The sequence below is a fragment of the Myxocyprinus asiaticus genome, chromosome 26 (genome assembly GCF_019703515.2).
Source record: "Myxocyprinus asiaticus isolate MX2 ecotype Aquarium Trade chromosome 26, UBuf_Myxa_2, whole genome shotgun sequence".
Taxonomy (NCBI): Eukaryota; Metazoa; Chordata; class Actinopteri; order Cypriniformes; family Catostomidae; genus Myxocyprinus; species Myxocyprinus asiaticus.
In genome coordinates, this window is record NC_059369.1 from 22,484,424 (window position 1) to 22,511,599 (window position 27,176).

The following is a 27,176-nucleotide window of genomic DNA, read 5'->3' on the forward strand; positions in this document are numbered from 1 at the left end:
TGTAGATGTTTTGCGGTCATCCATAGTGTCCACTCTCAATCTGTCCGGGAACTTAAATGCAAAAGTTTCTTTAAGGAAAGTGTTATCACAAAACAAACTCCAGCTGCTAGGCGGAGCCAATGCAAAAAACCTAAAATGTTGCCCAGCTTCCTCAAGAGTTAGTATAGCAAGTCAGGCCCACTCACATGAGAAACATCCAATGGTTTACTCAGACATTGATTCTATAAAAGATATTGCCTGATGTACTTTGCGACCGACCTTCGTTTCTATTCTCAGTTTGGCAGGAAACATTAGAGCAAACGAGATCTTTTTCTGATGTAAGAGTTTCTTACATTCCTTGAACCGATCGCGTTTCTCTCTTGTCCAACTCGCAAAGTCCAGGAACAAGAAAATATTATGGTTCTTCCAAGAAAGCTTCCCTTTGCTCCTCACCTGGTGCAACACAAGATCTTTATCGGATGATCTCAGAAATCTGGTCAGAAATGATCTAGGCCTTTCTCCCTCAGCAGATCTGTGAGCTGGGACTCTGTGAGCATGCTCAATTTCCAGCTTGTGGCCTGTTATGTCGAGCAGACTCGGCAAAAACTCGTCTAGGAATTTCACCATATATCTGCCCTCCTCATGCTCAGGAATTCCAACAATTTGAATGTTATTCCTGCGGTTTCTATTCTCAAGATCTTCAGGCTTTTCAAGGAGATGTTCCAAATCAACTTTGGTCGCGGGCAGATTAGCAGTTCCCTATCTGTCACTCACTCGACGTTGGTGTCGATGTATTGACACTATGGGTCACTTTTGGGAGCCCGAGACACCTCTGGTCTTTGATAAAAGGCCAATGAAAATTGGCGAGTGGTATTTGCATGCCACTCCCCCGAACATACGGGTATAAAAGGAGCTGGTATGCAACCACTCATTCAGATGCTCGCTGAGCTGAATACTACTGTTCATTCACCTGCTGGATCTGACGGCGCATTTCAGTGGCTTCTCCCTCCTCTGTACTGGTGCACTGCAGAGAATGCCCCTGGGCGCTTCGGCAGAAAAACTAGAGAGTATATTTTCTGAAAGAGCATTTTTCCCCTCTAAAAGAGTATATATTTCTCTAAAAGAGCGCACACACGGAACGTCTTTTTAAAGACGCGTCTTTTTAAAGATGCTTTTCCGATTGTGTGTTATTCCTGGTTGTGCTCGTTATCTCTCGCCTTCTAACGGTCACGATCACTGTCTTTCGTGTCTGGGCACTGCTCATGCGGAGACAGCATTCGTGGATGGTCACGTTCTCATTGCGAGAATATGTCCATGGCAACGTTGCGGTCGTGGCTCGCCTTCGTAAGAAAGCGCGCCACCCCAGAGGCTCCCGCCTCGGTCCTTTTACCCACGGGTTTGAGGCCAGCGCGGCTAGCACTGGGGGCGATTTGGGGACCCCAATGGGACCGCCTCCGCCGGGTATCCCCCCGCAGACCTCCCATTCCCCAGCACGCTCGTCTGCCCTGATCGGGCTTCCGGGTGAGTCTGCCGGATCGTCTCATGGCGAGTTCGACCTCTTATTCGGAGCCCGTGAAAGTGATGAGCTCTCGAGCGCAGCATCGGAGAGCAGGCTCGTCCAGTCGGAAGCCTCAGCTGGGCTCCTCCCTTCGGGGTTGATCGCCCAGTCACAGGCTGACGTGGAGATGACGACATGCTTTCCCGGACAGCCGCAAGCGTCGGTTAGAGTGGATTTCACCGCTCTTCCCTGAACCCTCGCGGCTCTGTGATTTGTTCCTGGGCTCGTGGCGCCGCTCAAAGCCACGCCCCGCCCCGTTCCTTTCTTCCCGGAAGTGCATGAAGAGCTGACAAGGTCATGGGAGGCACTTTTTACTGCCCTGTCCCGATCTTTTCAGCTTCCCCGCTCTCACTACCCTCGATGGTGGGGCGGCCAAGGGTTATTCGGCAATCCCCCGGTGGATAAAGGCGCTCGCGGTGCACCTATGCCCGCAGAGCGCCGCCACCTGGCGCGGGTGCCCAAAGCCCCCGTCCAAGGCCTGTAGGTTTACGTCGTCTCTGACGGTCAAAGCCTACGGTGCCGCTGGACAAGCCGCCTCCGCCCTGCACGCCATGGCTCTCCTGCAAGTCCGCCAAGGCGCTAAAGGAACTGCACGAGGGTAGTTCCGCACCGGGATTGATGCAGGAACTGCGCTCGGCGACCGACCTCGCTCTCCGAGGGACGGAGGTCACGGCGCGGTCTCTCGGGCGGACGATGGCCACACTAGTGGTCCAGGAGCGCCACCTTTGGCTCAACCTGGTCGAGATGGGTGAGGCCGACAGGACACGATTCCTTGCTGCCCCCATATTACCCAGGTGGGCCTATTCGGCGACACCTTCGAGGACTTTGCCCAGCAGTTCTCGATGGTAGAGTAGTAGATGGATGCTAGCCGGCTTATCCTGCCCCGGCGTGGCTCAAGATCCCGCACCCCATCTACTCATCGCCAAGGGCGTGCCCCTGCGGTGACTGCACCGGCTCCGCCGCAGCCCGCCCCTTCGGCCTGGCCCCGGCGTGGAGCCCACCGCAGGAAGCAGATGCCACCCGTCTCGCGGCCGCCCAGAACCCGTGAAAGGCTTCAAAGCGCCCTTGAGACGGGCGACCCAGGGCGGTCTGCGCTCCCGCTGTATGTCACAACTCGCCCGCCATCTCCTCCAACGGAGTTAGCAGCACCAAGTCGCTGCAAGCCACTCACATCCCGGGCAACCTCAACACTTCGGCGGATGCGCCGTAACAACAGGTTACCCTCAAGGGAGAGTGGAGACTCCACCTTCAGGTGGTCCAGCTGATTTGGAGTCGATTCGGTCAGGCACAGGTGCACCTGTTCGCCTCCCAAGAATCCTCCCACTGCCCGCTCTGGTACGCCCTCACCGAGGCCTTCCGCAGCATAGACGTGCTGGCACACAGCTGGTCTCCTGGCATTCGCAAATATGCGTTTTCCCCCAGTGAGCCTGCTCGCACAGACCCTGTGCAAGGTCAGGGATGACGAGGAGAAGGTTGTCCTGGTAAGCACCCTACTGGCCCGCCCAGACGTGGTGCTCGGACCTCATGCTCCTCGTGACAGCTTCCCCCGGGCAAATTCCCCTGAGGAAGGACTTTCTTTCTCAGGGAAGGGGCACCATCCAGCACCCGCGCCCAGACCTCGTTCCCTGATGGAGGGAACGAGACGTTGGTCCCTCCTGCCACAACGCTGAACTACTCACTGAAATGGCCGGACCTTATATCGGCTCCTCAGCGTAAAACCTGAATGAGTGGTTGCATACCAGCTCCTTTTATACCTGTATGTTCGGGGGAGTGGCATGCAAATACCACTCGCCAATTTTCATTGGCCTTTTATCAAAGACCAGAGGTGTCTCGGGCTCCCAAGAGTGACCCCTAGTGTCACTACATCGACACCAACGTCTCGTTCCCTCCATCTGGGAACGGAGGTTATACCAGTAACCATGACGTTAATTCCCTCTCCAAAGACTCCAGAAAATCGATTCATTTTTCAACATCAGTCACTCTTGTAGCTAACTCAGAGAATTTTGTTTCCATCACCGTAATCGATCGACGTCTTACAGCGAGATCCTCCAAGTCAGCAAGAATCTTCGTCAACATCACCGACATGTTGGACAACTGACGCTGGATTCCTTCTCCCGCCGCGCCATCCAAATCGAGTCCCCGGTCTGTAGGCCTGTCGGGGCTTTCATCCTGAACACGTAAGTGTCTTTTAATGTCTCCAGAGCCCGAGGATTTTGACTTCTTTGCCATGTTTTGCAACAAAGGGCAAATGTGTAACTGGTTTTATAAAATTTCACCATATTATAACATGAGAATAATCAAAAATTCAGCAAAGTGCGCAGAGCTCATCGCTCACACGTCCGCTCCTTGCATGGATTCACGTGACCTCCCCTGTTTTCAGTCATTTAAAATGACAGCAATCAGTTGGCTTATGCCTTGAGGGCACAACATGGTAAAGAGAGACAGCAAGAGCTGCAGAGGAAGAGAGACAGACAGAGAGAGATGAAGAGAGACAGTGTCTTAAGAGGAAGACCCCTGAGAGGCTGGGTAAACACTTCTCCTCACAAAGAGACTGATGAGAGCCCCACATGGACACTGCATCTCCACAGCGATCCAGGCACAGGAGTGGGGCTGAAGTGATTAAGATGTGTGTGTTTAAAGATTGCTTGCACATGTTCATGACTCTTTACTAAGTGCCTCCCTATTCAGCCGTCCCCACTCCACTCCCAGAGGGTCACTGTCTGGATGCAACAGTTGTGACCCCCACTCATTCGCAACAGTTGTTTACCATCTTGTTTGAAGAGTGTTCAAATCAAACACTTAAGTGAGGAGCTATGAGAAGGTGACTTTGAGTAAATCAGTGTGAGTGTTGGGAAAGGTCAGATATTAACCAGGGCTCGGGGCAAAAATGCCACCAAAAGTGTAAAAAATGCAGCATATATTTAAAATGTGCAGGCAAAAATCAATTCCACTCTTTTTTATCTGTTATCTAATTTTCGATATACTGTATTTCATAATATTCTATTCTAGGCCTATCAAGTTATAGATTTAGTTTCTTGGCAGACACTGTAGTGACCTGTGACTATGAAATTAGCTCTTATTCTGTGTCTCTGATATGAAGTAGTTTTTATGAAAAAAACCTATTAATGTCGAGAAAATCCTCTCTGTGTTTAAATAATTTGACAAAAATATGCCCTGATCGATCAATGAAATCCATGTGGCATTTATTACCACTTAAATGTGCACTCAGTAACTTTTTTGATTGTGTCATCATGGACATACACTGACACCTAGCGGTGTGAATGTGGCATCATTCAAACACAATAGTTTTCAGTTACAGATGCCATTGTAGAAATGTACTATTCACAGTCAGCGTCATGTGATCACAACATGGCAGTCCCCATGAGGGGACCCTCTCCATGTAGATTTAAACAGCTTTTATAAGGTTACTGATATGACTGGAGTCTTTATCTCAAGTGAGTTGTTATGATTTTACACATATGTTTAAAAATTTTAATTAATTCCTTTAGTAGTATTTTTTTTTTAAATGAGGACAAAATTACTGATTGCACCTTTAATAAAAAAGTTTATTTCTGCTTATACACTAGTTTTGCATCATCTTGGTTTTGCCAAACAAGACAACTTGTTTTGCTGGTCCTGGGATAATATTCTGTTCAAAGAAACATAGTCTGACCAGGGCTTGACATTCACTTTTTGGCTCACCAACCACTGTGGCTAGTGGTGTTCCAATGCCACTAGCCACTCAGTATTTTCACTAGCCAAAATCACCTGCCCAACAAAAAGTGATCAAAGTAACTGGAGACTGTAACTGCACGTATTTGTTTGGACATCTTATTTAACAAGAATAATATGAGTTCATCAGGACACAGGCCTAATGATATAAGTCACCTTTAGAATATCTGAAGGCAAATGTGACCAGTTAGAACAGGAGTAGGATAGAACAGGAGGAAAACTTAATAATAAAATAATTAACAATAATTTGTCCATTTGACCATGGAAGTCCAGATTTTAACCCCATTTAACCATTCTAAATTGTTCTTGCTTTCATGAAAGTTTACCATTGTTCTTCCATTTTTTTAATTGTGGCATTTGTAATAATAATGAAAAACACACATCAAAGTCGGCACGCAGTTGCTCCCAAATCATCTCCTTTCAGAAGCAAATCCTCTTTTATTCCACCTAAACATAGAAATGCCTAGAAATACAGTACCTATTGTAGAACAGGACTTTATACCACTTGTTAAGCAAAAGAGACAATTCAAATTAGCAGATAGTTTAACCAAAATCCAACGAATGGAAATTGAGGCTCCTAAGTCTAATACATCTATAGTCATTCAGAGTGCAGACAAAAGAGGAAGCCTTGGTAATTCTTGATCGAACTGTTTATGATAAAGAGATACAAAGACAATTAAGTAACACAATGTTTTATAAGAAATTGATCAGTAATCTTGCAATAACTTTAAAATTCATGTCTGTCAAACTCTGAAAAATGTCTTAGATTTGGGTGAAATCACCAAGGCAGAATATAATTTCATGTGTGTTGAGCACCCTGTAACAACAGTTTTATTTATGCTCCCCAAAATCCATAAGACATACACAGATACTCCCTACTCTAGTAGACCTACTCTTTGTTTGGTGGAGTTGCTCAAACTGGTGTTGATGGAATTCTTTTCAGTTCTGATTTTTATTTACAGGTATGAGGAGTCATTACTGTATGTGCTCCAAGATGGCTCTGAGTTTTGCCTCAAAGTTTTGTGGCTTGTTGGAACAAAAAATGGAATGCAACAAGATGTATAACCCCTTTTTCCAGTTCATCAGGGTATGGACAAGGTATATTGATAATATTTTCTTTATTTGGAGTGGTACTGAATCACAACTACAGTATTGGAATTTTACTCATTCATTAATGCCAACAGTAGTGATTTGAAGTTCACAATGGATTTTGACCAACATAAGATAAACTTTCTGGATGTCTATCTTGGCCAAAGTGGACTTGTCTTTATGGACTAGTCTATATCAAAAACCTACAGATAGGAATTCTATCTTTAATGGGACTTCTTTTCATCCTGTCCCTTTAAAGTGGTCACTTTCCATCTCTCAGTTTAATCAAATTAGAAGAATCTGTATCTCAGATAATGATTATAAAATGCAAGTCTTGTGCTGAAGAGTGGATTGAATCATCGCTTCAACAATGTGTCCCAACAGGAATGCCTCAATAAAAGAAGTGCAAAATCACAAGATATTATGGTCAATTGTTATATACATTACTCTCCTCTTGCCAGCCAAATTGAGTCAATTTTAAAGAAACATTGGCATATCATCAATAGTGATTCCTCCCTAAGTCTCCGTTGTGTAGTGTATAAAAGACCCCCTAACTTGCGTGATATGTTAGTTAGGGCTGATCTGCCACCACCTTTTCAGCGAAGTGGCTCCTGGCAACTATCATTGCGGTAGTTGCCAACAGTGCAACTTCACATACAAAACCATAACTTTTAACCATCCGCATACGGGGAAGTCCTTTACTATTAAGTGTTATTTCGTTTAAGATTCCCAATATCATTTTTATGTTTCAGTGTCCCTGTGGCTTATCATATATTGGCAAGAGATCTCTCAAAACTAGTATTTCAGAACACAGAAGTTCTATTAGAAATCATGATCCAAAGAGTTCTGTGGCAGTACATTTTACCCTAGCACATCATCCAGTCACCTCTCTAAGGCTGTCTCGTTTCGAAGGCTGTGTGCTAGGTAGGATGCGTCCTTTGAAGGCTGCAGTATACCGAGCATCCTCCTTTAAACAAGTCTCGTTTAAACGAGACGGCCTTTGCAGGACGAACAGAAACAGAACATAACATGGTTGCTATGACAGCACGCCACTCTTTAATAAGCGCGAGTGCTTTGAGTGAGAAGGGAACAAAGTTCCTCTGGAAGGGAATGCATGAGGTACATTTTAGGAGAGTTATAATGATGTAGAGAGAAAAGAAAACAGATTTTACAGGTGTACTTTTAGTCTAATACATTATTTTAATTATATATTAATATAATTATACATATTATATACTCTGCACCCATCTACTGAGGTATTTCAGCTTGGGAATTAAAATTACTTGCATTTGAACATCATATTTACAAATTACACATTGGCGTTGTTTTGTTAGACTTTTCCATTGAAGCAAAGAATTGTGGGTTGTGAGTGCCCACGAGGGATACACCTCATGCATCCTCCGAATTCCCGTGAAAGAAGGTCGCATTCGAAGGCTGCATTCAAAGTGTCCTACTCGCTTTTATGAAACGAGACAGCCTCGATGACGTATGTGGCCAACAAATGCAACCTCCAGAGGATGCATCCTTCCAAACGAGACACAGCCTAAAATATATTGGCATTGAAGCTATGTGATCATGCTATCCCTTGATTGGTGCTCATGGGTATACTGTATATGGGTTTGTTTTTGAATATGTAATTTAAGTCAGATGAAGCGCATGTAGCTCGAAATGTCACGTTCAATTATCTCTGGGTGAGCTCATGAAATTTATTTGGGAGCAACAGTGTGCCGACTTTGATGTGTGTTTTTCATTGTGACATACTTTTTTTTGGTCATGCACCTGGATTTAAACAATGTTTGGAGGTGTGTAATTTTCATGATTTTTGAGATTTGTAATAATAATGCCATAACCACAGGTCAGACCATGGATGGCTCCACATTACTGTGGTTAAGCTAATGTGGATAGTATATCTTAAAAATAAACTATAGTATGTGCTTTGAAAACTAATAGCCTAAACATATTTACAAACCTTTAACTACAACTTTCACAATTAACAATTCCATGGAGTACAAAAGGAGATCTTAGGTAGATTAAACTCAGTCACCATTCACCTATTCCATAAATGGAAAAATACATTAATCTTTTTTCCAATCATGGAAGAAATAAAGTCCAGAGGGTTTGGATCAAAATAAAGGTAAGTGAATGATGACAGAATAATATTAATAATAAAAATGAAGTCTTATAGATGCACCCTAATCGATTTAATATGCATCTAAACCAGTTAACAGTTAGTGTTACTGCAGTAAATCATTTTATTTTGGATGATGATGTATATTTAAAAAAAACTATCTTATCTCTGGAGTACGCTGATGTGCGCTGCGGAGGTTTGTGTGAAAGCAAGCTTAATTCGGCCCGCAAAGAAGTGAGTGTAAGTTATGAGTGTAAGCATATTTAGTGCTTATAATGCGCTGAATGCGAGATAAATACAATAAAATTTGCTTTAGCTGTGGCCACCTGCCAAAGTGGCTAGTAAGGGTGACAGAGTTACCTAGCCGATATGTACCCGCATTTGGTAGATGGGCAGGTGTTAATGTCAAGCCCTGGTTCTGACTCTGTCACACACACCTGACTCTAACCCTAAAATTAAAGGAATAGGACTTGAATAAGTCATCCAAAAATGAATATTCTATCAAAACAAATTAACAAAATTCTAGCATGAGTGTTCACACTAGAAATTGTATTGTTTGAACATGCTAGCCACTGTTAACAAGCTTATATCATAGCTCGAATGCGCAACAGATGACTTAAATTGCAGGTTGTTTCTCACCAAAACCTATTGTATGCCTTTAGAAGACTTGGAATATGATGCACAAGCTGCATGAACAACTTTTACGATACTTTTTGGTATTTTTTAAGCTTTAAAGTGAATCCTTATCAGCTGCCCTTTTATTGACAAGATCAACCAGGTTACTAATGAAAAATTTGCCTTTTGTGTTCTGCATAAGAAATTAAGTCATATGAGCTTGGAATGAAATATGAGTATATGACAGAATTTCATTTTTTGAGTAAACTATTACTTTAACTACTCCTTAAATCAGAAGGAAAGGACTGGTTAATAATAATGGTGTACAAGATCCTTACCCCAGCACTAAACCTAACCCTAACAATAATTTTTTTTTCTTATTGCTAAAATCTGATTCAGGATGAACAAGGATGTTGATCCATCTAGGAGCATTTTTTTTTTTTTTTTTTGGTAAAATCACAATCTCTGTGAGGGTTGAAGGAAGGAAGTTCATAAGAAGCTTACTTCTCTTGCAGGAAGTGCCACGGAAGCCGGGAGCACATACACAGGTTCCGTCTTCGGGAGAGCAAGAGCCTCCGTTCTGGCAGGAGCAGGTTGTTGAGCAGTTAGCCCCCCAGAAACCTTGAGGGCAGATGCTGTCACAGTGAATCCCTGTTAAAGGAAAATATCACTGCATGATCTCACAAGCAAAAAGAGTTCCATATTTATCTGTATCCATAATTACTTTTATAACAGGCAGTGGGAGTTACGAATAAATGCAGAAAAGCAGAATAAACAAAAGCAAAATAAATCAGATATGCATGTTTGGAGAAGGAACATGTATGGCTGGAATGCTAGAAACTTAAGGGCATTGCTTTTTGGTGATATACTTTCCATTGAGACAGCAACTGGGCAGCAATAATTTTTTCTTTGTACGTGACAAAAGAAAAATGTACTGGAGAAGTAAATATGTGGAAGAATATATTCAAGATAATCTTGTTTCAGAGAATATATCTTTATTAATTTTTTTTCTTCTTGTTTTAACCATAAAACTCACTAAATTTAGCTAGATTTATACTCAAAACAAGAGTTAGAAATTGCCAGTGGGGTAAGAAAAAATAAATAAAGCCTTTCTCAAGAAACAAGTCTCTTATGCATCTTTTAAAATGAAATATGATACATTTTGCTTCTCAAGTAAATTTATCTTGTTTTAAGGATGTTTAAAAATTTTTACAAATGAGTTTTTGAAGTGTATGTGTGTGTGTCTGTGTTGAGTCCCAATTGCTCTGAAAGCAGCAGTCCTGGTTTTGAAAGTGTGGGGTGTGTAGGTTCAGGCAACTCTTGGCCACAGCACTGGGCTGCACTGTGCTGTGCTCTGTATGTATTTTTGATCAGACCGGGCCTCCCTGCCAGTGCAGTGTGTTCATTAACAGGGCCAAGTCCCTCAAGTGTTCGAGCCTCTTCTCCCATTCTCTTTCAGCTGGCTTGTGTGTAGAGCTCCATGAGGGACATGTGCCAGTACACAGACACACACATATATGTGTGTGTGTGTGTGTATATGTGTACTGCCGAAAAGAAGAGACCTACTATATAAACTAAAAGTGCTGAAATGAACTGACATTAGTCAAGCAAACCTGGTCATATAAGATTACAGCTCAAATTTAGGAAGCTCAAGGCACACTGATATACTCATAAACAAGTTAACATTCAATATTCCCACAGTGTAAAAAGAGCTAAATACATATTAAAAATAGATAGTTCCAACTCTATAAAGCCATTGTAAAATGTTGATAACTTTTAATTAATGATAAATTAATGATTGATACATTTTATATTAATGCAGCAAGTTGCTAGGCAACTGTAAACAGCTTTAAGTCAGGCTAATGAACTACAGTATGGTGAAATAAATTTTATTTAATTTTATTAAGAATTGTTTACTGAACGTTGGTGTCTTTTATCATATTGCATTCACCAAGATCACCACTAAGAATATCTAAACAAAGAGTTTTGCCCCTTTTTCAAAAGTGAGTGTACTTGTTTACCAAGTTGACAAAAGTGTCAGTAAAGAGTGTGCTTGAGATGAAATATGAGACAAGAGATGTTTGAAGAAAACAGAAAAATCAAGGTAAATATCACTTGTAAGCAGATTATTTTTATTGGGCGTCATTTTCAATCAAGCTAATAATATAATAAAGGTAATCATTTAGCCAAATTTTTATTATTAAATATATATTTAATGTTAATTAATTGTGTGTATTAAGGTTAAATAAAATGTTAGCAATAAAATGAGCTTTAGCAAGACAAGGGGGTTGGCCATTTCATTTTAAAAATGTCATTTCCATCACAGTCATTTCCACCATGAAATTATTTTAAACACAGAATTTGAAATGTGGTACAAATGACACTGTGTTGAGAATTTGTATGACTTTCAGAATTTTTTTTTTTTTTTTTTGATAAATCTCCTGTGATTCATGAACATACACAGTTGGAAATTACAAAACACTACTGTAAAAAATGTTTTAATGACACCTTACTTTCTAGAAGTCAATAGTGCTAAAAGTGTATACACACACAGATACACACACAGATCTCATCAATTGAATTCTACATAAATGTGTCAAGTCTTTGTAAAATATCATCTACAGGTATGCTAATGAACAGTATTACTTGGCAGAATAATTGTTAGTTATTCATTGAATATTGGTGTCTTATAGCTGTTGCCGCTATTTTATAAAAGCAAGAAGCCACTCTAGAGCACATGCATTATTTAATCACGGTTGAGGTTTTTTTTTGCCAGTCCACTCAACGTTATGCCTAAGAATACCCCTTACTCATGGTAAAATCACTGTAACACAGGCCTCTCGTGGCTTATTGCTTTAATAATAAAACCTTAATAAATCAGCAACTATGTTTCACACTCCCTAAGCAAAATGTAAAAGTATAGTAGGAAAAAATTATTAGTGCTCATGCATGCACACGCACACGTACACACGCACACGCACACACACACACACACACACACACACACACACACACACACACACACACACACACACACACACACACACAGATATTTTCACACAGAGATTCAGAACACCCTTTCAAGTTGCAGCTCAGGAACCTCATTTGCAATTTCCTTTGACAGAGACTTTTCTGAGCAAGTGACACAGCCCATTAAAACAGTATTAGTCCCAAGTCTTTGAATTAGACCAGTCTAAACTCCAGGGACAGGCATCATACCTGCACCACTTCAGCGGCAAATCAGAGAGGTGGAGGGGCAAGCCTGTTTGAGCTTCTGCTGGCCAGAAAAAAAAAGTCCTGCACTTCCTTTATAGTCAACAGTGAATGAGAAATGAAGATCGCCCTGAAAGCCTAATGGTGACAAACAGAGTCTGGGAAGTGAATCTTTGCTTATGAGACTAGAAGAGTACTGCCAGAGGGACCAGACCGCCAGCCAATTAATAAGTGAAGCGCAAGTACCATCATACTCATCATGTTCTAGCACACTTTCCATGTTAAGTGGACACAAGCGCATGTTTCTGCACACACAATGCAAGGGTCTCTGATGGGCACACGGTTTTACACTCATAATCCTCCACTCTAGAGACCCTGGAGCTCCTAAAATCGTTCCTCCATGTTTCCTTTCTTTCTTTCTTTCTTTCTCTACCTGTGTCTTTTATTTTGTCTCTTTCTCATCTCACCCTGTAGTACCAATAAGGTATGAGAGTCCCTGCTACATTGTTAATATAGTCAAGGATAAAGGGTGGTGGTCAGGTTGATTCAGTGTTTAATTTAAAATATTTTTTAACTGAATCAAGCTTGTTAATTACGATGACATGTTTTTCAGTGTAGCTTTGATGGAATGCTGTATTGACCAATCAGAATCCATGACTGGAACTATACATTTTTTCACCGTGTTCTCAGCAGGTGCAGCATGAAACTACATCGGTTGGTTTCTGTTTCTCTGGCATCAAATTTTTTTTAATTTTTGTTTTTTTTTGTGTGAAGACATCTAAAGTAACTGGTTTGATTCAAGTCAAAATATTATTGTCAACCTGACTACATTAGGCTACACAAACAAAACCAATTTTCAAAGGTTAGATCAGCTAAATAGCTCCTAAAGTTAACAATTGTAGGTTACCAATTTTTAGTGTAGGCAGCTCCACCCACAGTGAAATCTCATTGGTCCAAAATCCCAATCCATATAATTGTACAGTATATTAAAGGAATGTCTGGGTTCAATACAAGTTAAGCTCAATCGACAGCATTTGTGACAATGTCGATTACCTCAAAAATATATTTAGACTTGTTTCTCCTTTTCTTTTTTAAAAAAAGTGTGGCACTTACAATGGAAGTGAATGTTGCCAATTTTTGGAGGGTTTAAACACAGAAATTTGAAGCTTACAATTTTATAAAAGCACTTGCATTAATTCTTCTGATAAAACTCATTTATTATTTGAGCTGTAAAGTTGTTTAAATTGTAATTTTTACATTCATTTTAGGGTTTTAGGGTTTGTTGACATTACATTGTCATGGTAACCAATTTGTAAAATTTTACTTTACACAGATTTTTTTTTAATCACACTAAAATCATGTTTACATGCATATCCTTTATGTCTTATGGCTATACTTTTGAAACAGTGAGTTCAAAAATTGGCCCACTCAGTAAGTGCCTCACTGGAACCAAGATTTTGTTTGTATTTTGTTTTTTAAAGAAAAGGAGGAGCGAGTTGAAATAATTTTTTGTGGTAATCAACATTATGCCACAAATGCTGTCGATGGAGCTTAACTTGTATTAAACCTGGAACATTCCTTTAAGCATTAAATACATTCTGACTGGATGCGGTTATGTCACACCGCACAGCATTTTCACTTTCATTATGGACAGGCTTGTCACTGGAAACTTGGTTAGGACACAGAGTTTATTTCAGAGGCCATTTAATTTCTGTCTCTCACATCCCTCTTTTTCTCTCTTTTAATAAAACACACTCTTAGCTTGTCTATTCTTGGGTGTATCTCCACTCTCTTCCTATACGTTTTACTAATTCGTTCTTTAGTCATTCTGTTCCCTTGTATCTCACAAGTCTTCTATCTGTTGCTCTTTGAGGATAATCTCTTTATCTTCTTACCTTCTCTAACTAATATTCTTAAAATGATCAGCCTCAATATTAGATTTATGACTATTGTCTACACTAGTCTGCAGATTCAGAGTTTCCTCATCAAATGTTCTCTTGCTGTCTCTTTCTCTGCACGCATATTCTTTGTATCAGACTCAACGCTCTCTTCTCATTTATACACTATGTAAGTCTAGCTCTGTCTCTCTTGATAGCTTCCATAAATCACTGCTCTGCGTAGTCTCTTTGTTCAGATGCTCGAAGTCTCCAAGGCCTATTTGCACCCTGGTGACTCCATTAGGCCTGGCAGATGGTGGAGACCTGGGCAGGATTCAGAGCGTGAGATTTCTGCGTTGCTGGCTCATTCTCGCAGATAATGAAAGCCACACCATTTCCCAGAGCACATGGCCAGAATTTGGAGACCTGAACAGAGAGAGTGATCGTGGGCTCGCGGGTAAAGCCGCACCCACCGACAGGGGCGCATTAATGCACGGGCATGTACGAGCTGAAGCCCAGGGGCCTATAACTCCCATGGGGCCCAGCGGGAGGAGCGCGTTAAAACGCTTTCAGCGGGAGACGCGGATGTTGACATGGTAACAGTGCGCAACAGTTAAAGGTATCTGTATAGTGCTTGTTCAATGCACAGCAGCCCCACCCCCACCTCCGCTCAACAACTTGAAGGGAGCCTCAGCAGACCAGTGAGCCCATGGCCGAGAGGTACGTTAAAGCACCCCTGCCCACCGACCCAACCTGCCCCACTCTCTTGCTCTTGATCTTTCTCTCTCTTGTTGTATAACACTTTCACATGTTAATGTGATGCTTCAGAGCTTGTAAACACAGCCCTTCTGTGGTATTTAAATATGTCGACGGCCTCTCAGTCTCTCTCACATGGACACACAATGCTGAGACCGCTATAACAGAAGGTGTAAGCACAGTGTGAAAGTCGTGTAAGCAAACGGCAGAACGACTGCTACAGTCTGGGTCAGTGCAATCTAATTAGGTAACATGTTCAGCAACAGATATAATAAATGCTTCATGGTTTAAGAGATCTCTTATTAAGCCTACCCGTAGACTGAATCCTTGAACTCCTCAAAGTTCAAGGATGAAGTGAGAACTCATCAAATGTGGTGTTAGCATGTTGTGTGATAAAATCTTTTGATGGCATGGTGTTCCTGTGTGTGTACTGATCTGAACATTATATTTACCATGAATAATGTAATCTAACATATCATTAACAGGAGGTCATGTAACAAAACTGGGTAACACTTTCTATGAAGCCCATATTTATAATGCATTGTAAAGCCATTATACATGCATTACACTGCATTCATAATGTCTCATAGTACACCTTATAATAAGTTATAACTTCTCATAAATAATTATAACTACAGTTATAAAGACTTCCCCTATTCATAGTTATACTTAAGAGAATAATGCATTTTAACACAAGCAACATCCAATTTTAACACAGCAGAAGTTAATAAAAGTTAATCGTATAAGTGCCGTATAGTGTAAACAGTCAAAAGGCTTTATGATGTGATTATATTTAAGTAAAGTTACAAAAGCAATATCTTTTTATAAACAGCCATGACATAAACTTGTAACATACAATACATTACAAGTCAAACTTATATAATGGAAGTTATTTATAAAATAATTCTCCAAATAAGATGTACAAACATTACAATTTACAGAATAGTCCAGTAAAGAATCAGTTTGATTTTTTTTTACATGTTTGATAAACATACATATATTGAGAGAGAGTTTCTGATAAATTTTAACCTTGTTAAAAGTGTTTATCGTAATATCTCAAAATTTACATTGAATGTGTGTTATTTTGTATTTTGTGCATGTGCAATGTATTTAACTTCCAGCATATGTAATGTCTTATAACCACATGTCTTACTGAAAGCATACCTATTATATGCATTATTATTATAAACTGTTTTTTGTTTTTACAAATATATATAATACATTATAATTTCTGCAGATAAAATTGGATGTTGCTTGTGTTATAATGCATAATACTCTAAGGTATAACTATGAATAGGTAAGTATTATAATGTATTATAATTGTGGTTACAATTATTTCTGAGAAGTTATAACATATTATAAGGTGTATTATGAGACATTACTAATGCATTATAATGCCTTTACAATGCATTGTAAATATGGGCTTCATAGGAAGTGTTACCAAAAATTGCTTTTGCGTCACTTCTGAAATAAAGAGATTTGGTATATGTATATATATATATATATATATATATATATATATATATATATATATATATATATATTCATAATTAGATTTAATAATTATTCTACAATTGCACATTTCCCTCTGGTAGAAGACAATTTAAGGATTAATACTTGCATGATTACAGGGACATTTATTTTTATTATTATATTTTAAAGATTAAATAGATTGATACTACAGCACTTTGTTGTACTATTTTATGAATTCACATGGACACCATTTTCCCCTGTATATTTTACTGTATAATCCATTGCTTCTGAATGGATTATACAGCATTTGCTTTAAGAAAATCCCAATGTGCGCACTGTAATATCTTGAGGTTTTGATATCTTCAAAATTATGCCAGCTGACTCTGATTATGATTAGTGGTAGGTAATTATTACTAGGGCTGATGATATATCTTAAAAATTACATCTCAATATTAATTTTTCCACTCTGATATAATGGCGATTTATTATTATAATTATTATTATTGATTTTTTTGCATAAGAGGAGCCATCATTTCAACTAAACCATAAAATACCAATACATGGTAATAAACAGCAATATTTATCTATCTAGTCTTGAATGAATTTCTTTGTTTGGGCAATGGCGCAAAATAATTTTTGAATTAGAATACATCGATACTTTGAACCAATACATCGAAACAGACTGTTTGAACTGATACTCTGGAAATGAATTGAAACAAATCGAATGCTGGTTTTGCTACAGAAGTTTAAATTAGAGATGCTATTGAAATATCTGTCTTATTGAAAGTGCTTACTCATGAGTCATAAAATAAAGAAAGGACCCCAAAACTAGTCTAATGACATGGTCTTAATGATACTTATGTGTAATGGCTGAATAAAAAGTCTAGCAAATCATTGTGATATTTACAATGTTGCTTAGAGTTCTATTGTTAACAAAATCATTGTAAATATGTTGTGAATATTTACTATATAGCTCAGTCCTAATTATTAAAACAGTCTTAAACTGTGCTTAATAATAAAGGAAATTTCTGCCACCATGGGTGTTTATAGTTGTAATCACAGTAAAACATGTTTTGTAAATTAAAAATGTATATATATATATATATATATATATATATATATATATATATATATATATATATATATAATTCAGAATGACTAAACCAACCTGAATGCATTAGGTTTAATCAACAAAAGCAATTTAAAGTGTTAGATGAAATAAAAATAGATGTAAGATAAGTAAATTTGCACATTAAAATTTTTTACAGTGTAGAGTAGGGGTGTGACGAGATCTCGTGATATTACGTGATCAACGTGATGATATTTCTCATTTGAGGTGAAAAGCTGTCTCACGATATCAGCATGACGGAGTGTGAGGGTGAAATTAGCATAGAAAATACCCCCGCCACATTTAAATCATTTGTGTGGCGGCATTTTGTACCCGGTGGAAACAATAATCGGCGACAAAGTGACAGACAAGACACGAACAAAGGCTGTATCTCGTTTGGAAGGCTGCGTCCTCCGGAGGTCGCATTTGTCAGCCACATACATCATTGAGGCTCTTGTTTCATGTATTTTTTAATTTTTGTCTTTCTTTTTCTTATTTTTTATCGATTGTCAATGCCTTTTATGTATATGCACTTACATTTATACAATTGTTAACCTTTTTTGCATTCCCAATAAAAAAAAAATAAAAAAATGTAAAAATAAATAAATAAATGAAACAAGACAGCCTCGATGACGTATGTGGCCGACAAATGCGACCTCCGGAGAACGCAGCCTTCCAAACGAGACACAGCCAATATGTAAGCACTGTAAGAAAATAGTGCTGTACACCGCGGCTAACACAAGCACTATGCAAAGACACCTACAGAACCACCGCAGCTCTCAACTAAAATTAACCAGGTCTGAAGAGACTCATGTGAAATCATACAGGAGAGAAGCCAGTCAGAAGGCAAAACCTTTTACAGTGCTTGCATATTGTTCTGTCTTTTACTGCATATGATAATTCATACTCAAAGTAGAACTGAAGTGACATTCATTACAAGATGATTAGTTAAATCATTTCACACCTGCATTGTTTTGCATTCTGTGACTTTCAGTCGAATATAAGACTATTTTTCCAGTCATATACACTACCGGTCAAAAGTTTTGAAACACTTGACTGAAATGTTTCTCATGATCTTAAAAATCTTTTGATCTGAAGGCGTATGCTTAAATGTTTTAAATTAGTTTTGTAGACAAAAATATAATTGTGCCACCATATTAATTTATTTCATTATAAAACTAAAATGTATTTTAAAAAAAAAAAAGTTTTTGAAATTGATGACTTGGACCAAATAATAAAGAAAAGCAGCCAATAAGTGCCCAACATAGACGGGAATACTGTTTAAAAAGCATCCCAGGGTGATACCTCAAGAAGTTGGTTGAGAAAATGTCAAGAGTACATGTCTGCAAATTCTAGGCAAAGGGTGACTACTTTGAAGATGCTAAAATATAACATAGTTTTGATTTATTTTGGATTTTGTTTAGTCACAACATAATTCCCATAGTTCCATTGATGCTATGCCATAGTTTTGATGACTTTACTATTATTCTAAAATGTGAAGAAAAAAAAAATTATAATAAAGAATGAGTAAGTGTTTCAAAACTTTTGACCGGTAGTGTATATAGTTTTAAAATATCATCTCATCTCATTCTCGTGAACCCAGTATCGTGTATCGTCTCGTCTCATGAGCTAAGTGTATCTTCACACCCTTAGTGTAGAGTGATCTGTGTATCAGTGTGTTTCCCTTTAAGAATTTGAGTCCCTTGTCAAGTTAACATATGTCAAAGTGATTATGTCACTGTTCTGTCACTCACCTGTCCATCCTGGCAGACAGCGACAGAAACCTCTCACAGGGTCGCATCCATCAGCGTGGTTACAGTCACAATGCTCACGACACTCCAGCCCGTATCTGCCATCCTGAATATTCACACACACACACACACACACACACACACACACACACACACACACACATGAAAGAAAGCTTAAATGACTCTGCACTGTCATGACAAAAATAAATATATAAATCAAATGGCTAGTTTCGTTGGCCCCTGGCAGACAAACAGTGGAATCAGTCCCTGGAATACACTCACAGGGCAGGACTGCTGGCAGCGTTCCCCTCTCCAGCCTGAAGAGCAGGTACAGGTGCCATCTATTGGTTCACAAGCCGCACCGTTAGCACACAAACAAGTCTGATTACAGCCCAAACCCCAAGTCCCACTGGAGCAAAGGACTGAGCAGTCTATACCCTGCCAACCTGCCAAGGAAAAGGAAACAATACAGACATTTGTTCATTTATTAGGACCATTGGTTCCTTCAGTCATTCTGCTTCCTTTACCTACACCTACACAAAAGTTTGGACATACTTGACTTGACTGAATTTATGTTTCTCTTGACCTTAAAACCTTTTGATTTGAAGGCCTATTCTTAAAGGAATATTCCAGGTTCAATACAAGTTAAGCTCAACCGACAGCATTTGTGGCATAATGTTCATTACCACAAAAATGCATTTTGATCTGTCCCTCCTTTTCCTTAAAAAAAGTAAAAAAATCTAGGTTACATTCAGGCACTTACAATGGAAGTGAATGGAGCCAATCCATAAACACTGAATTGCTCACAGTTTCAGAAGTATAGCCACAAGATGTAAACAATATGCATATACCAGTAAATATGATTTTAGTGAGAAAAAAATCGCTTACCTTTCCTGCGTAAAATTACATCCCATTTAACAACTGTGTTGCCTTGATGACGTAGCGCGTAAACCCTGTACTTGAGATTTTCTGGTGAACAATGACTTAAACAACTCTACAGCTCAAATAATACATTCGTTTTAACAGAAGTAATGTAAGAGCTTTTATAAAATAATAAGCTTCATATTTCTGCCTTTAAACCCTCCAAAAATGGGCCCCATTCACTTCCATTGTAAGTGCCTCACTGTAAGCTTGATTTGTGCTTTTTAAAAGAAAAGTAGAGATGAGTTGAAAATATTTTTGTGGTAATGAACATTATGCCACAAATGCTGTTGACTGAGCTTAACTTGTATTGAACTCTGTATATTTCTTCAAATGCCTGAAAAGTCTAATTTCTTCATTCCTTTCCCATCTTTACAAAACTAAAACATTATTTTTATCTTCTTCTATTTTTAATTTTGTTAATGGATGAGTTAGACCAGATATTGAATGAAAAGCAGCCAACAAGTGCCCAGCATAAATGAGAACTCCTTCAATACTGTTTAAAAAGCATCCTAGGTTGATAAAGTTGATTGAGGAATTGCTCAAAGTGTGCAAAACTGTAATCTAGGCAAAGCATGGTTATTTTGAAACCACAAGAGAGTTTTGATTTATTTAAGATTTTTGGTCACTAAATAATTCCCATTCTGCCATCTGTATCATGTCATAATTTTGATTACTTCACTATTATTCTTAAATATGGAAAATAGCTATAATAAAGATTGAGTAGTTTTGACTAGTAGTGTATGTACTGTAAGTGCTAGTCATGAGTTTAACACAACCAAGTGTCTACAACAAATGAGAATACCTTACTTTTCACATTTGCTCCCCAAGTACACCCCAAATAAACCTTCTCTGAGCTCAGTTAATGGAGCAGGCAGAGGGGGGATGTGAGGTCATATCTGACAGAGGAGCCAGAAGATTCTTTTCTCTTGCAGCTCGCACTGCAAAGCAGTCAATGAGTTGTCATGGTCCTGTCACTCTGTCAGTTTGAGTTTTTGTCTGACAGGACCATGGCATCATCATCCCATGTCTGTCTTTTGTTTCATTGTCTGTATTTGTACAAGCGTGAGTGCATCGCGCTTATGTAATCTTGTTGGCATGCACGTGTCAATAGTTTATGTCTGTCTCTCGCGAACACGGGTGCGCCTCGCGTTGCGCTGCACACCTGGGTCACGAGCTGTCTTGTGTTTCATGTCCGGAGCATGGTCTCTGGATCCTGACTTCCCTGTCTGGTTCAGTTTCAGTCTGTGTTGGGATCCGGACACTCATGCTCCATGTTTTGTGTCTGTCTCTTGTGACCACGGACTCGCGTTGTGCTCGCTTTGCAGGCCCGGGTCACAAGCAGTCTTCACATTGTGCTGAGGTTCGGTCACTTCGGTCTGAGATTTCAGGTTTTTGTGTGGCCGAACTCTCGCACAGATGTCCTGTCTTGTTTTTGTTGCCTGTTGCATGCATCTCGTGGCGTTTGTCTCGCGATGTACGCTCAGGTTTTGTTTAGTGTGAGAAAGAGTGGCATCGCTTTGTTTGATGTTGCTACGCATTCTCTCGTCTTGTTTGTTGGTTGGCATGAGCGTATATTGCCTTATTGTCTTGCCGATGTACGCTCATGCCATTTGGGTGTTTTGTTGTCTTATGAGAGCACATGGTTTTATTTCTGTATCGCCGCGTGCCTCTCTTTCTTACGTCATACCCCGCCTCCTTGTTTGCTTATTATTAGTTCATTTGCCTCACCTGTCCCCTGTTAACCCGTTTGATTTCTCTCCCTATTTTAGCCTCCTCGTGTGTGCTGTCCAGTGCCAGTTCATCTTGTGTTTCCAGTTGTTCTTGTCTGTTCGAGTCGTCCTTGTCTGTTGGTTGGTTGGTTCGTGTTTATGCTATTCCCCTATTCCTGCTCAGTCTGGTTGGTCCTCGTTCCCCGTTACCCTCTGCCCCAGCCCTGGATTACCTTTTTCCCCTATAGGGTAGTTAATGTTAGTTTTTCCCCCTTGTGGGAGTTTTGGTTTGTTTTTGCCCTTTTTGTGTTAATAAATCCTTTGTTTTTTTTTTTTCAACTTTGCGCTTGGGTGCTGAGCCTCTCATTCCCTACACTCTGACATGAGTGGAATATATGCATGGTTTGAGGTCAACATGAGAGCAGGGAGAGAGAGGCAGAGATGCTGTGAAGCACACTAGGGTTCTGCATTATGAATGGGATGATTTTAAAGGTAGTGTCTCTAATGAGCTTCCTTCTAAACTCAAGGTACCTGAACGGATGCTTAGCTGGTGCAGGCCTTTCAGGATGAGTCCATGTTTATGCAACATGAGGGCTGTCCCGCAGGTATGGTTAGCTGCGGTCAGCCAAATGCTGAACACAGATCTCTTGTGGATTCCTACTGCATTTTTTTTAATGCTTTTACAGCCTAAATAAGCCATATGTCTAAGTAAGTGGTAAGTGGTTATGTATCCTTTGAAAGTGACCAAAAGGGACTTTGAATCCTTTGATACTGAAAGACCAGCTTTGCATGATGACAAATATTGATTTATGGCGAACGTACAGGGCTTTCTGATGTCTTATGTACAGAGAGTGTTTGTTTTAGCAGTATAATGGGCTGGTCTGGCGTACAGAATTTCAATTTTTCAATTCCTGTTTCTTAAAACCTTTATTTCAGTCTGTAAAGGGAAGTGAAAAATTATTATTGGGCCAAGGAAAATCAATTGTAAGGATTACGACTCATCCTCACAATTTGATTGTATGTATTGATTAAATATTGAGTCATTCATGTTGTTCATGTTTCAACCTTGTTTTCGGATTGGTTAAAAACCCACAATCTCCCATGGCTTTTGCTTTCTCACTACCCATCGGAAATCAAAAACAAAAAATGTGTTCTCTTTAATATCTCAACTGATTCTCCAAGACAGCAATAAGATTAAATAGAGAGTAAATTAACAGCTTCTAAGATTTTGCTACTGTGAAAAGACCCCTGTAATCTCACATGTCTCTCCTAGAATTTCAGAAGACATCTTGACAACGTACCAAAGTCTGCAATCAAAAATTTGAGAATTCAATATGAACTCAAACATGTCTCATAAAATTATTAAAAGATCAAATATGAGGTATACTGTTCACATTCATTTTAAATTTCTTTACTCTTACTTTATGTTAACAAGTGAAGTGTCTCATTTGGGTCTATTTTTGTTCCTCACAAAGGAATTTCCTTTGGGCATCCCTGTCTATAAGAGAGACACTGGGATAAGGACAGATGGAAAGCAGGTTATGCCGTACCTTCTTTACAGATGCAGGAGCCATCGATCGGGGAGCAGGATGCCTGGTTGTGACAGTGGCAGATGGAAGTGCAGTTAGTACCATATAGTCCTGAAGGGCAGGTCTGGGAACAGTCATCTCCCTGAAAATCGCACACATGCAGGAATTGTTGAACCATTTGTTAAATGTTCATTAAACAAATACTATACCAGTAGCACATTACATTCCAGTGTCCATGTTACATATATTACATTTTCAAATAATTATTGGTGATTTCTAATCATCACTATTAGTATTGCTCATATTAAGGCTTAGGGATTTAAAAAAAAAACACCTAACACAAAGTATAAAAGTTAGGTACATAACCCATCCCACAACATTTGTGCTAAAGACATGGATACCTAAAACTGCATGGCTGGTTGAAGTATTTTATTATGAAAAACTCCCATAGACCTATATTGAAGAAGTGAGCCAAGCCATCTCAACCAGAATCTCATAGAGATTTGGGGGTGGGCTCCTTTGATTTGGGCCAGTAAGCAATGCCCGTGCAACCACCCAGAACATCCTAGCAACCACAAACTGCAGCACCGTCCTGGCAACCACACTCAACACCCTAGCATCGTGGTGGCAAGTTTTGTATGGGTAAGCTCACTCACTTCACTCATTTCTTCAGAATGTAAAAATCTAGTAATTAGTAAAATTCAGTACTTTTGTGCACAATTTTACTCTGTAACATGACCACATTGTAAAGTGTAACACCAAATCCCATCTGAGAACTTTGTAAAAAATTATTGGAAAACTTAACATTTCCCAAATATCAAAGCATTTGAGTCAGAAATGATTTCAAGGCAGCCACAGTTGTGCTTAGAAACGTGAAGAGTCTATATCAGGGTCAGATTACATTTTAACAGCAGTGAAATATCAGTGAAACAAGTCTATGTGTAGCTTGTGTCCTCATTGCTATCACATACTAAGGTGACAGAGGATGCTCAGAGCTCTGTGCAAAAGGCCCGCTTTTCCCAGCTTCATTAATGAGCACACAGCCCCTAGCCCTCTGCAACTCTGTTTATCCAGACACTGTTCGCCTAAACCCTCTTCCCCAGCAAGGAAACACCACTACAATCTCTGTGCTTAAACAGACTCAACAAGGGAGGCATCTCTATCCGAGCTCTGTCACCAGTACCTCCTTGCCTCATCCCTGGCTGTGACTGACAGCTGACAAAATGATTTAGACTCCCTATTAGTGGGGTAATGGCAGTGTGCCGTGTGGCTGCTGCCTCAGTCTCCCTAGTGCTGGGGATTAAGCAGCAAAGCACCCGTTCTCTCATTATCATCTGGAACTAGGTCTGAGCGGGAGGCAGGATAAGATATGCCACAGGACACCATGGGCACCAAGAGGGATTTAACGTTAGACTGAGCCTCTCTCAATATATATTTTGTTTCCTCCTCTCTATCTTTCAATCTGTTATCATTTATCTCCCTCTGTCATTCTTTCACTTTTATACAGTACAATCGTCTCCAATATTTTCTCTTACTCCTACACTTTCCTTTCTTGTATGCATTCTCTCCCACATTCCCCCACTGCATTCCCTATATCAAATATTCTTTCCATCTATCCATCTGCCACACTCGTCCATCCTCTCCCCACATGAAAAGCTTACGTCTGTGGATTAATTTTTTATCAATCTACGTGCAGTTATCTTTGTTCTACTCAAAAGTGACAGCAACCAGACTGCTAACATTGGCAGTTCTGTTCCACGGAAAAAGAGACTTAAAACTAGCGAGTATATGGGGCGTGAAAGTTTGTTGGTTCGACTTTTCAGCCGACCTGCAATTTACTGGTGAATTGGCTGGAGGTAAAAACACGTCTGGCTCACAAATGACTACAGGGATCCCATGAATGCTCCAGTTTACACTTACATGGCACTGAGAGCACTCACTCAACTGGGTGACTGAACTCCTCTAAAAGCAGGGTAAAGCAAGTCTTATGTTCAGAGGTTACACATTCTGTAAAGCCACATATTATAATTATGTCTAAACAGGGGGGCCTGGGTAGCTTAGCGAGTATTGATTCTGACTACCACCCCTGGAGTTGTGAGTTCGAATCCAGGGTGTGCTGAGTGACTCCAGCCTGATTGACCTGGTTGCTAGGGAGGGTAAAGTCACATGAGGTAACCTCCTCATGGTCGCGATTAGGGGTTCTCACTCTCAAGGGGGCGTGTGGTAAGTTGTGCGTGGATCATGGAGAGTAGCATGATTCTCCACATGCTGTGAGTCTCCGCGGTGTCATGCACAGCAAGCCACGTAAAATGCGCAGATTGACTGTCTCAGAAGCAACTGAGACTTGTCCTCCGCCACCCAGATTGAGGTAAGTAACCACACCACCACGAGGACCTACTAAGTAGTTGGAATTGGGCATTCCAAATTGGGAGAAAAGGGGCTAAAATAAAATAATAATAAATAAATAAATAATGTCTAAAGAGGTCAGGATTTCATAATCTTATACATGAATCTACGTAAAAAAAATCAATCTACATAGAAAAAGTTAGCACAAACCTGAACTGACCCTTAAAAATGACTTTCATGCAGTCTGGTTGATTCAGTCATATGAAGCCTTTTTTTTTGTTTTTTTTTTTGCCTGAATTAAAACAGTTTAATTAGATTAGATTTAGGGTTTAGATGCAAATTTTTACAATTATCAATGGTTTACAATGTGTTTTAGGCAAAGACTGAGGAGTTATATTGAAAAGCAAATAAAATAAAAACACTCAAATATAAAAAATATTATACAAATAAAAAATATTTAATAACTAATTAAATAATGTTAAAGGAATAGTTCACCCAAAAATGAAAATTCTCTCATCATTTACTCACCCTGAAGCCATCCCAGATGTGTATGACTTTCTTTCTTCTGCAGAACACAAATGAAGATTTTCAGAAGAAACTCTGTAGGTCCACACAATGCAAGGGAATTGTGACCAAACTCCAAAAATCACATAAAGGCTGCATAAAAGTAGTCCATAAGACTCCAGTGGTTTAATCCATGTCTTGCAAAGTGATCCAATCATTTGTGTGTGTGTGTGTGTGTGTGTGTGTGTGAGAACAGACCAAAATGTAATTTTTTTTTTTCATTATATATCTTGCCATTACAGTCTCTAGGCACAATAATGATTTCAAGCTTGATTACATTTCCTAGTGCTTGAGGTATTTGCAGAGTGCTGGATGCTGCTAGGAAGTGTAATAGAGCTTGGGATCATGATTGCCAAGAAGACTGCTGATGTCAAGATTTATAGTAAAAAATGGGTTATATTTTGGTCTATTCTCACTCAAAACCGATTAAATCACTTCAAGACATGGATTAAACCACTGTAGTCTTATGGATTACTTTTATGCTGCCTTTATGTGATGTTTGGGCCTTCTGAATTCTGGTCACAATTCAATTGCATTGTATGGACATACGAGCTGAGATATTCTTCTAAAAATCTTTGTGTTCTGCAGAAGAAAGAATTTCATACACTTCTGGGATGGCATGAGGGTAATTAGGAGAAAATGTTCATGTTTGGGTGAACAATTCCTTTAATGTAGATCATTAGTACATTCATATAGTTATTTACATATTATATTCATTCATATTTAGTGTGTGTGTGTGTGTGTGTGTGTGTGTGTGTGTGTGTGTGTGTGTTATTTTTTTTTATTATTAGTGAAAGTTATTTTAAAGTGCCACCAAAATATCTA

General features: G+C 39.5%; 1 protein-coding gene across 1 annotated transcript in view; it reads right to left on the bottom strand.

Moving 5' to 3' along the window:
* LOC127417252 (multiple epidermal growth factor-like domains protein 11) overlaps positions 1 to 27,176 on the bottom strand; it is a 133,823-nt gene that overhangs the window by 32,433 nt on the left and 74,214 nt on the right. The window contains exons 11-14 of the mRNA XM_051657129.1: positions 23,463 to 23,583; positions 19,562 to 19,725; positions 19,283 to 19,385; positions 9,606 to 9,752 (exon numbers count right to left, since the gene is read on the bottom strand). Coding sequence (XP_051513089.1) covers positions 9,606 to 9,752; positions 19,283 to 19,385; positions 19,562 to 19,725; positions 23,463 to 23,583 — 535 coding nt within the window. The remainder of the gene's footprint in view (positions 1 to 9,605; positions 9,753 to 19,282; positions 19,386 to 19,561; positions 19,726 to 23,462; positions 23,584 to 27,176) is intronic.